At 33.0% G+C, this 12799-nt stretch overlaps 1 protein-coding gene across 1 annotated transcript; it reads left to right on the forward strand.

Moving 5' to 3' along the window:
- Window positions 1–2169: 2169 nt before the first annotated feature.
- LOC131053066 (sesquiterpene synthase Cad-like) lies at window positions 2170–5331 on the forward strand. Its single transcript, XM_057987671.2, has 10 exons — window positions 2170–2359; window positions 2444–2646; window positions 2733–2845; window positions 2958–3178; window positions 3453–3571; window positions 3650–3748; window positions 3949–4164; window positions 4295–4433; window positions 4572–4811; window positions 4915–5331. Exons 1-10 carry the CDS (start codon window positions 2213–2215, stop codon window positions 5215–5217), a joined length of 1800 nt encoding a protein of 599 aa, XP_057843654.2. The 5' UTR covers window positions 2170–2212; the 3' UTR covers window positions 5218–5331.
- The last annotated feature ends 7468 nt before the right edge of the window (window positions 5332–12799 follow it).

Here is a 12799-nt window from a genome sequence, read left to right on the forward strand (position 1 = left end):
CTGTCGACAACCCAAGAGGAAAGCTCAAGAAAAAATTAGAACAAAGCAAAGAAAGTGCTTACAAACAAAGCTCCAAGGTTTATGGTTTAAGGTTTTTGTTAAAGCATGTAAAAACTTAAAACCCAAAAGAATAGAATTGACAAAGACTCTAGGGAAAAAAGAAGCATCTCCAACATATCTATCTATCATGTTTCATGGTTATGAATTTTGATTCATTATAGTTATAAATTGTATTGTATAACATATTTTTTCTTATTCTTCTTATTTTTAAAGAACATGAAAGAACATGGAGAGACTGCTTCATGGACAAAATGCTATGTAAGAGACAACCCTGAAATGACTAGGGAGAAATTTTTCCATCATGCCAACACGTCTATCGAGTTAAACATGAATTACTGAAGGAAGGCCTCATAAAGTCTCCCCAAGGAAAACTTCCTTCACCTCAAGCATCAATCACAACTGAAGGCAACATGGGGATGCCAAAAATTTAGTGAAAATGTTTGCAATGGACTCCTGTATAGGTATGTAATCCAAGATGAGAAGATCATCTTGATTCAACTACCAAATGAAATAAATGTGGATCTCAATATGCTTATTTCATTGATGCTCCACTAGGTTGTGAGAAATGTGAATACCACTTTGATTATTTAACACCAAAGAATAGTGGGACCATTAGGAAATAAAAATAAAAATTTGTTAACAAATGACAAAGCTATAGATACTCCTGGCTAGCAAAAATAGATCATTGATACTCTGCCCTAGTAGGTGATAATGTAATAGAAAATTTCTTCTTGCAAGACTATGTTATAGGGTCGAAACCATGACAAAAGAAAAATCTAGAAGTAGAATTTTAATCATCAACATCACCAACCCAATCAGAGTCAATGAATCCAAAAATTCAAGACCCATAATAAATAATGAATGTCAATATGAGATGAACCTTGAATATACCACAAGATACATTTGGAACCCTTCTAGTGACTCATGTGGATCTAACAAGAGAACGGAGAAACTACAAAGGAATGATCAAGATGTGTGTAAATCAGGTACAAAAGATATCCAACCAACTTCCTATATAATGTAGCATCAACTAAAGGAGTAGAACAATTGGAAGACAACACAACACCTAACTGAAATGGTGTGAGGAATGGCTTGCAATCCAGCATGGAAAATCTTTGAACCATATCAAGAGCATACTTCTATTAAAAAATAGAAATCCCATCTAAAGACTAAGTAACCTAAAGAGCAAAGAAGTAATGCAAAAGACCAAGATCGATCATGCCAAACTTCTCCATCAATGGTTTCTAAACACTTTGAATCATGTAAGGATAATTTCTTGTAAGAGTCGGATAATCAACATACAATAACAATATAAAAAGAAATCATCTACCATGTGATAAATAATTATTTTTCGTAAGATTGAGTAATTTGAAGACCAAAGAAGTAATACAAAAGACCAAGATCGATCATGCCAAACTTCTCCATCAATGGTCTGTGAACACTTTGAATCATGTAAGGAGAATTGCTTGTAAGAATCAAATAATCAACATACAACACCAATATAAAAATAAATCATCCACCATGTGAGAAATAATTATTTTTCGTAAGAAGTCACAACACTTGCAATATATTTTTGAAGAGAATTTATTAAATATAGCTATGTAAAAAATTAATAATTACAAAGTAGGATATTTAGAGATTTTATTTATATGATTTGTTTTTAGTAAACAAGTGAGTGGTATCTATTTTGTCAAATTTGTCTTATATTCAGTAAGATTTGATTTCTAATGAACTCAACGTGACTCTAGGGATCTGATAGGTATCCATTCAACAACAAGTGATTCTGGTTGAGCTCGTTAAGAACCTTTCAACATGACTTGTCCAATCTGCCAAATTTGTCTTGCATTCAACAAGGCTTAATAGATAATAGATTCTTTGGATCACCAAAAAAATCAAAAACCCATTGACATTTATATCATTTAAATATTTAAATAATCTTTAATTACGACTTGAGTGTCCAAGGGATTCTCCACCACTATCAAAGACTTGAAATTTGTGGCGGTCCAAAGCACGAGTTATGACTGGCCTTTGCATTTTCCTGTGAGCACTTCTATTTAAGGCCTGCTTCATCACTCCCAAATTATTACTTTTCTTCCTTGTTTGAGCATATTCTTGTGTAAGGCTTAATAGTCTTATTTTATCTGTACCTCTAATGGCTGAAGCTGCTGTACTAGTTGATACTTGTTATGTCAATGGAGAAGATGAAACAGAGGAAAATACTGTAGTTAGAAGAATTGGGAAATACCATGCCAATATCTGGGAGCGTGATTTTTTGCAGTCTCTTTCATCACCTTATGGAGTGAGTTACATTAATATATAATGCCCATTTGTTTATATTCTTTCATGGTTTAAGTGCCCAATTCTTTATTTGTGTATTTATCAGGCACCTTCGTACATGGAGAGATTGGAAACGTTGGTTGAAGAGATAAAGATGGACGTGTTTAGCAGTCTTGTTGGAGAGGGAGAAATTAGCCCCTCTTCATATGACCTTCTGGAAAGACTGTCCATTGTTGATGTTGTCCAACGCCTTGGAATCGATAGGCATTTTGAGAAAGAAATAAAGGCAGTTTTGGATTACACATACAAGTATGGCTATACCCTTTTTATCTCCTCCTTATCTCCTTGTGTTTATTAACTAATTCTATTTTATGCTATGCTTCCCACAACACCAGATATTGGAATGAAAATGGCATTTCATGGGGGACAGAAACTGGTATTGTTGATCTCCACACAAGTGCTTTGGGATTTCGAATTCTTCGCCTGAATGGATACCGTGTGTCTTCAGGTATTGCATTTTTCATACTGTATTTCAGGTCTATCAATATGTGAATATGGGCATAGAGGTATTGTTTCTAAATATGTTTTCTCTAACACCATTGTGCTATAAATCCAAACAGATGTATTTCATAACTTCAAGGACCAAAAAGGGCAGTTCTTTTGCCCTACAAAACAATCTGACAGCCAAATAAGAATCATGCTGAGTTTATATCAAGCCTCTGAGATTTCTTTTCCAGGAGAGAATATCATGAGGGAAGCTAAAGAATTTGCCCGTAGATGTCTAAAAGAAGCACTTGAAAAGAGGCAGGAATTAAAAGACAAAACCCAGCTTCTAGCAGAGGCAAGCATAGAAACCATTCTTGTTATTTTATATTTATATGGTGTGTTAACAGCCAGGTGATTCAAAATAAGTCTTCTCAAATAACGAGTTTCATAGCTCTGATTTAAAATAGGATGTTATCTGTTTGGCTCCAACACTGTTGCTTGGTTGCCCTGATTGGTTTTGTTCCAATTCAGATCTCAGATGGTTTATGCTAGATTTGTAATGGATTGAGACCCTTTCTTGCTTATTTTAATAAAAAACAATCATGTGATATTATAACTATTTCTTGTAGGTGGAGTATATTCTACATTATCCATGGAGATGCAGAGTCCCAAGGTGGGAGGCATGGAATTCTATCCAAATATTTAGACAAGACATAGATTCTTGGATGTTGATGAAGGGAATATATAAGTAAGTCCATACAATTTTCTTTTCTAAACTATTCAATCAAAGCATGAAATCTAAATTGTGTTGATAACTTTCTTTCAGGGTGCCAAATGAATGGAGTAAAAAGATTTTGGAATTAGCAATATTGGATTTCAATATCTTGCAGTCTCACCATCAAAATGAACTCAAACATTTGGCTGAGTAATATAACGATATCTAATTTCTTCATTGCGGTTTATAGAGAATTTCATATTGATTTTGTATAAGAATTAAGTTTGCAATGTATTTAAAACATTGCTTAGTTAAGCCTTAAAAGAATCAGTTAAGATTAAATTGGTAAAAACTTATGTTTTTTTATTATTTAAACTCAGTTATATGTTTTTGCTAATACAAATGTTCAGATGGTGGGATGAGGCAATCGTGAAACAACTTAGTTTCTTTAGGCATCGACATGTGGAATATTATTTTTGGTATACATGTGGCTTGTATGAGCCTGAGTTTGGAGCAACAAGGTTGTGCTATGCCAAACTGGGCACCCTAATTACTATTGTTGATGACATTTTTGATACTTATGGAACTATTGATGAGCTCATACCTTTTAGGGAGGCTTTGATCAAGTAAGTTATTGTAAAAATTTTGGTCATTATAATCTAATTCTAAAAGAAAACCAAAATTTGATATCATAGTAATGTATAATGTGTTATCTACTTGTTATATAAAGATATTTATTTTAACTTCAATATGTAGTTGGGATATGTCGATGATGGACCAACTTCCAAACTATATGCAAATTAGTCTTCGGTTTGCCCACCAAACATATATGGAAATAACTATTGAGGCTGAAAAGATACATGGTCCACGTGTACAAGAATGGATGAAGGATTATGTAAGTTATGTGTTTTAATTTGGTTCCACGTTTATGTTTATAAATATATAAATATACATTTTATGCATTTATGAATTTCTTTCATTTTATAAATATTGTTACTTTATTCTAAGTTGTATTTCTTATCCCATATTGCAGTGGAAGACACTAATGTGGGCAGAATTTCAAGACGCTGAATGGATAGCTAAAAAATATCATCCAACTTTATCTGAATACTTAAAGAACTCATTAATATCTTCTACTGTTCCTGTTGTTACATTGTTTCCCATGATTTTAATCAACACATATCTCCCAGATGACATTTTGAAGAGAGTTAATAAGTTTGAAAGTAGAGTAGCATGGGGTTGTCGATTAATTGATGACTCCAAAGATTTTCAGGTATCTATCTATCATATTTCATGATTATAAATTTTGACTCATTTTATATATGAATTATATATTTAGCATAACATATTTTTCCTATTTTTTCTTATTTTTAAAGAATGAACAAGAACATGGAGAGACTGCATCATGGATAGAATGTTATGCAAGAGATAACCCTGGAACAACTAGGGAGCAAGCTTTAGATCATGTGAACATGCTTATCGAGTTGAGCATAGAAGAATTGACTAAGGAGCATTTATTTTATGATCATGATATTCCAAGTTGTTGTAAGAGGTTGTATTTTGATTCCATGTACAGATCAGTGGCTTTCATTTGGAGGGACATAGATGGTTTTTCAATATCACATCAAGGCACCAAAGATGACATAATGAAAATACTTATTGAATCTATACCTCTCTAAGATGGAGAGAGAAAAAATAACTTTATTTCATGTAGTGTTCCTTTAAAACTTTTTTATTATGTACCTAAGTTGTAATAGATGGAAAAATTATAACTAGAATGTGTAGGGACAATATATTATTACCTTATTTCATGTAGACATTTATGTTAAAAGTGTACTTGAGATAATTTTCAAATTATTTCTTATTGTTATCTTATATAAATTTCAGAAATAATATTTCTTGTTCTCTTTAGATATCATATACTTAAGGATAAAAGGAACATTCACTATGATCTAGATTGTCCATTGAAATTTTATTCATTCTATTTTATAACTTTTGTTGAGATGATAGTATAAGCCATATAAATAAAATGTGATAAAATTATTTATTTTTACATATAAATTTTAGATTTTTCTTTAATTATCATGAAAAAATTAAAAATAGAAATTTAAAAGTGTGAATTTCAATAAAAATTTTATAATAAAAAAATAATTGATAAATATTGAGATTTTAATTTATTAATTAACATTTAATCATAAAGAAAATGTTGAAATTTAAATTTAGTTATTGAGATATATTAATCTTCAACTTTTATTTTTATGAATGGTGTAATATTCATTTTATTTGTTTGTACGATTTAATAAGTAACATTATATGTAAAAGTAATAATGAATGATTGTTCTTATGCACATATTTTTAAGTCATTTAAAAAATAATTTAGAATTAACTTGTTCTTTCTATAAAAATCAAGACAATTGTTATGCAAATAATAAAAATTTATATCTAAAATTATGTAAAAGATTAAGGTGAGTGCAAGAATATAATGAGGTAAATAGTGAAAAAAAAAATGGGTGAAGAGAAAACTAGTAATGTGTTTAGATTTAGATTTAGATTTAGATTTAGATTTTTAGTTCAAATTTGGATCCCCTAAGAAAAATTATTAGAATTCCCTTAAAATTAAGCAATTTGAAATCTCAAAACATTATAATACGTGTAATACAAAGTGTTAATGTTGTCTTAATTTTTTAATGAATTTGTCCAGTTAAAAAACTTTTTAAAAAAAAAAAATTAATAAAATGAAAGCAATTTTAGAAGAAAATATCAAGATTATAAAAATTATAAGTATGCCCCTTTACAATCTTAATAAGTCGTGTTAATTTTGTAAATATGTTATGTGTAAATTTTATATAAACATACATATTGACAAATTTTCATAATTTTCCAACAATTTATTTTTCAAACTAAAAATTTATGTTAGTCATTACAAATTTTAAATTTATTTTTGAATCATTTTTAATATTTAAAAGATATGTCAAATGTCCATAATAATTATTTATTTCAAAATTATATATATACATATACATATACATACACACACACACATATATACATATACATACATAAACATACATATACATATACCTATGTATATGTATATGTATATATACATACACACACACATCACATCACATATGCCCATGTGCAATTCACTTACATTTGAAATTTGTGTACAATATATTTTATATTCCTTATGTTTAGACTAATTGAAATGACACCTTATTTTTACTTTTAATAAGTTTAGTAGTGTCATTGAAATATTAGATTTGTAAATGTTGGAATCCAATAACACTAAGAGGGGGGTGAAATAGTGTTATATCGGAATGATCAATTTTAGCCTTATTAAAACATGCATACACCAACCGGTATACCAGTACATGCAGATTGAAAGAAGTAAAACAACCAATAATTCAATCTTTTAAATGAGAATCATAAGACACAAAATTATATGTGGAAAACCTCAAAGAGGAAAAACCACGGTGGGATTTGTGACCCACAATATCAATCCACTAGCCATATGAAGAGATATTACAAAATATAAGGGGTCTACACTTGCAAGAAGGCTTACAACCTAGAGCACATTTCTCAATCACAAATGGAGCCTCACTAACTACATATAAATCTAGACTTTATAAGCTCTATATGTTCCGGTCTAAAACCCTAAACCCTTTACCGGAATAACCCTCACATAAATATCCTCACATACATAATCTCTCTAATATATTTTGCATTGTATCACATTTACGTATCCATCACCATATCTATTACCATGTATGTTATCTATTACAAAAGTGATTTAATCCAACTGACTTATATACCCTATACAACTTATCATGCCTTATGTTATCTTACAAAGATAATCAAATTACATGTAGGCTAGATAACATGAATGCATAAATATAAAAAACTATTGCCAATGCCGGATCCAAGAGATGTAGGCCTCCAATACCGATAATTATATTCTAAACCATGTCGACCTGCATTACTGGTTACCAAAGAAATCCTTTTGTCCTATCGGTGCCGGTGTAGTGTTTGTGAAGTGCCTGTCGGTACACAATTGAACCAAAATATGAAGCCACAACAAGATAACATGTTTCCATCAATAACAACATAGTGAAACTGTTAGGATTTATAGCAGATCCGAAGCAAATATGAACTAACAATTATATGCAGATTTAAATACAAAAGATAAAGGAATAATAAAGGACACAGATAACACAGAGATTTAACGTGGTTCACCCAGAATGGGTTACTTCCACCATACACAGTTGTCCAATCTTTTTTATTATCTAGCAAAAACAGTACATCAACCTTACAATGCCTTAACCATCTCAGTCACTTATAACATGCATTTTTAGGGCAACAAACAAAGTCGATCTTTTTAGGGTTTTATTACAATGTCGGTTTTCATCAACAAAAATGTGTTGAGTGTACAGTACTTTGTTGATCAGTCGCCACATATCAATAATCTTCCACTTGGAGACTGATACTAGACGACACCATTGTACTTGCAGCATCCGCTAGATAAAACACTGGGACTCGACTGGTATAAGTTTCACAATTATCAATCAAGAAGACCAACTGAAACTGATGAAGAAATCAGCTTCTCCTGTGGAACTGCCTTCGTGAACATATCGACAGGATTCTCACTTGTGTGAATCTTCTCAAGCCGTAATTGACCCTCCTCCAAAACAGTCTGGATGAAGTGGTACCTGAGCTCAATGTGCTTTATCCTTGAATGAAAAGCAGAGTTTTTCGCAAGATGAATGGCACTCTAGCTATCAGTATACAATGACCGATCCTCCAGTATCTGACCTAATTCCTCTAGAAAACATTGTAACCAAATCATCTCCTTGCTGGCTTCTGTAGCAACAACATACTCAGCTTCAGTGGTTGAAAGTGCAATAACCTTTTGCAGCCTAGAAATCCAACTGACTGCAGTTCCCCCTATAGTAAAAACATACCCTATAGTACTCCTCCATGAATCAATATCACATGCCAGATCAGAGTCAACAAATCAACTCAGAGCAGCATTAGATCCTTTGAAACATAATTCCTTCGTAGTAGTTACTTTCAAATACCGAAGAATCCATTTCATAGCATTCCAATGTTCCATACCCGGATTACTCATAAACCTGCTCACAACTCCCACTGCATGTGCAATATCTGGCCTTGTGCATACCATTGCATACATCAAACTGCCAACAACTGATGAATACGGGATGTTAGACATTTTATTTACCTCTTCCTGTGCCTTTGGGCACATCTCCTTAGTCAATTTGAAATGACTAGCCAAAGGTGTACTAACTTCTTTTGCATCCTGCATGTTAAATCTTTTCAACACCTTCTTTATATACTCACTTTGGGACAAATTCAAGGTTCTATTTTTCCTATCCCGTGTGATCCTCATACCGAGAATTTTCTCAGCTGCACCCAAATCCTTCATAGCAAATGACCTGGCTAATTTCTGTTTAAGATCATTTATATGTTGCATGTTAGACCCAACAACAAGCATGTCATCAGCATAAAGCAACAGGATAATATAACTGCAATTATCCAATCTCTTAAAATATACACAATGATCAGAATGACATCTATGATAACCATGTTCAACCATGAAACTATCAAATTTTAAATACCATTGTCGGGGTGCTTGCTTTAGGCCATACAAACTTTTCTTCAACCTACACACCAAGTTCTCCTTACCTTTGACCTCATATCCCTGTGGTTGCAACATGTAAATTTCCTCCTCCAAATCTCCATGGAGAAAAGTTGTTTTGACATCTAATTGTTCAAGATGTAAATCATCTACAGCCACAAGACTAAGTACAGTTCTAATTGAAGTCATTTTTACAACTGGAGAAAATATTTCATCATAATCTATACCCTTTTTCTGTGCAAAACCTTTTACCACAAGTCTGGCCTTATATCTTTTCTGGCCTCCTTCCTCCTCCTTTAGCCTATAAACCCATTTGTTAAGCAAAGCTCTTTTTTCTGCAGGTAAAGGGACTAAGTCCCAAGTCTTATTTTTCATCAAGGAGTCCATCTCCTCTTTCATGCCTAGCTCCCACTATTGTTTGGCATCCACCTGCATAGCTTCTTCATATTCTTATGGTTCACCATAATCAGTTAATAAAATAGAATACAAAGAGGGAGAAAATCTTTCATGGGGTCTACTTGACCTTGTAGAACGTCTAATACTTGCAGGAGTTTGTGGGACAATATGTTGTTGCCGAGCATCAGGTACCTGTGGCATTTCATTTTCAGGAATCTCATCCAACACCACATATTCTTGTTTGTCCTGTTCATGCTTCTTTTCATGCACCTGTTCTTTATACATAACCTTCTCATTGAATATAACATCTCTACTTCTAATTATTTTCTTATTTTCAAAATCCCATAACTGATATCCATATTCATCTATCCCATATCCAATGAAGGTACATTTCTAAGATTTAGCATCAAGCTTGGTTCTATTTTCTTTATCAACATGGACAAAAGCTTTACAACCAAAGGTTTTCTGAAAAGAATAATTTACCTTTTTACCAGTCCATGCCTCCTCTAGAATACCACCATCCAAAGGGGTTGAAGGTCCTCTATTTCTCAAATAGACAATAGTATGTACAACATCTACCAAAAAATGTAAGGGCAATCCAACATGCAATCTCATGCTCCTCGCGCATTCCATGATAGTCCTATTCATTCTCTCTGACACACCATTTTCCTGTGGAGTTCCTGGAACTGTCTTCTGCTTTTGAATAACATTTAAGGAGCAGTAATCTTCAAATTCTTTTCTGCAATACTCACCTCCATTATCAGATCTGAGACACTTCAACTTTTTTCCTATCTCATTCTCAACCAAAGCTTTCCATTTCTTAAAAGTTTCAAAAACATCTGATTTTTGTTTTAGGAAATATACCCATGTTTTTCTAGTTGAGTCATCAATAAAAATAACATAATAAAAAGAGCCACCAAGAGATGATACCTGAGCCGGTCCCCATATATCTGAATGCACAAGCTCTAACTTCTCACTCTTCTTCTCTTTCCCAGCCTTGAGAAATCTGACTCTTTTCTGTTTACCATAAACACAGTTTTCACAAAACTCTAAATCAATCTTCTTTAGTCCTAGCAATAGATTTTTGGAGTGAAGGATTTTCATCCCTTTCTCACTCATGTGCCCAAGCCTATGGTGCCACATTATCAAATCCGTTCTTGCAACATCTATTATTGTTGTCCCTGCAGTAACTTTATCTGTAGTAGCTAAGGTAGAGTAAGTGTTACCAGTACACATATATAATGTGCCTACCTTCACACCTTTAGCTACTACTAATGATCCTTTAGTGACCTTCCATATACTGTCTGAGAAGGTACCTATGCAACCTTCACTACCTAGTTGCCCTACAGAAATTAAATTTCTTCTTAAATTAGGAACATGTCTTACCTCCTACAGAAACCAATCATTTCCATTCTGCAACTTGATCTTTATCTTTCCTTTTCCAACAATTTGGCAGGGCTCATCATCACCCAAATATACCTATTCAAAATCATCTTGAATGTAATCTAGAAAATATTTTCTATGGGGTGTAGCATGAAATGAAGCCCCAGAATCTATTACCCAGGAATCATTAACATTATCCAAACATAAGATTAAAGCATCTTGTAAAGTATTACTTGCAATATTAGCTTCCTTACTGTCATTTTCATTTTTGTCTCGTTCTTTGTTTTTTCGAGACCAACAATCTTTCTTTAGATGACCAGGCTTTCCGCAGTACCAACAATCTTTCTTTCCTCTAGATTGAGAGCGTCCTTTCTTTGACTTCCCTCATGACTTCTCATTCCCAATGCCTTTTCCTCTTTCCTTTGATCTTCCTCTGTTCTCCACATTCAAAACACTTTTTGATGATGTTCGAGTCTCACCTGTGCTTTTCCTTTGCATTTCCTCGCTTAGGATAACACCAACAATATCATTAAATATCAAAGTATTTTTACCAAAGACAGAGTTACTTACAGCCATAACCAAGCTATTCCATCTTTCTGGCAAAGAACATAAAATCAAGAGAGCTCTAACCTCTTCTGCAAAAGTAATTTTTACCAAAGACAATTGACTGCTAATTGTATTAAATTCATTTAAGTGCTCCGCTACAGATCCTCCCTCACTCATTTTCAAATTAAACAAATGCTTCATAAGAAATACCTTATTCGAAGCCGAGGGTTTCTCATACAACTTAGCCAATGTCGCCATCAAATCTACAGCTGTTTTTGCTTCTGTTATATTGAAAGCTACAGACGGTGCAAGGCACAATCGAATGGATCCCAGTGCCTTTCTATCTAAAATGTCCCACTCTTTTGATAGTTCTAATACTAATATGTTTAGTACAGATGCCAAGCTAACAAGATGAGAGGGGGGGGTGAATCATACAAACTTAATCTTCCATAAAAACAACAGATTCAACCTCGGTAAACTTTATCAGAAAAACTATAAAGCATGCAGACTCATAAACAGATAAGATCACACAACATATAACACCAGATTTAACGTGGAAACCCATATAGGGAAAAACCACTGTGGGATTTCGGACCCACTAAGAAATATACTCTTCTAGAGTATGCTCGGTTAAAAGAAAATCCTATTAAAATTTACAAACACATTGCTAGATGTGACCCGGTTAAGGGATTTCCCTCAGATTTGTTAGGATCTTCACCTTGTTAGAGGTGACCTTGTTAAAGGATTTCAAACACTCAATCTGAATGTCACCTTGCTAGAGGGTTTTACAAATAAGACTGTTAAGTCCACTCGGTTAAGAGATTTTCTGTCACTTTACAAAATAACAGTAATAAAATATATCTGCAACTTCACATCTATAAATGCTAAAGTAGATTCTTATTTGCTCAATACAATCTTAGTCATAGGACTTATCTTGTCCCTCTACTGGGCTCTATACTTTGTTATCAAAACAGATCTTCAAGCTTCTGTGCTCGATAATCACTATGTAGCATTCTCGTTTTTACACTTGCCCGCATACATTGTTTATCAACAGTTCTTTATTTATAAACAATTTGCCAACCGCTTAATCTCCTTGATCACATTTCCCATGATCAATCATAGCCATCAGATCATCAAACTCGACCAAGTTCAATGTATCCTTCGATCTGAAAATGTTTTACCTCACCTTGGAACTTGCATACATTTCTTGGAACTTGTGCTAAGGTATTGCGGTTCAATCTGAGCTGTAGATCTTCCAGCCGATCTTCTATTGCCATAGA

This window comes from Cryptomeria japonica, chromosome 8, assembly GCF_030272615.1.
Source record: "Cryptomeria japonica chromosome 8, Sugi_1.0, whole genome shotgun sequence".
NCBI lineage: Eukaryota > Viridiplantae > Streptophyta > Pinopsida > Cupressales > Cupressaceae > Cryptomeria > Cryptomeria japonica.

Bases quoted from the DNA above. Each gene is read 5' to 3' on its own strand.
- LOC131053066 (XM_057987671.2), top strand. From the start codon at position 2,213: ATGGCTGAAGCTGCTGTACTAGTTGATACTTGTTATGTCAATGGAGAA. The intron at 3,572-3,649 runs GTAAGTCCATAC...ACTTTCTTTCAG, and splicing joins TTGATGAAGGGAATATATAA to GGTGCCAAATGAATGGAGTA. The intron at 3,749-3,948 runs GTAATATAACGA...ACAAATGTTCAG, and splicing joins GAACTCAAACATTTGGCTGA to ATGGTGGGATGAGGCAATCG.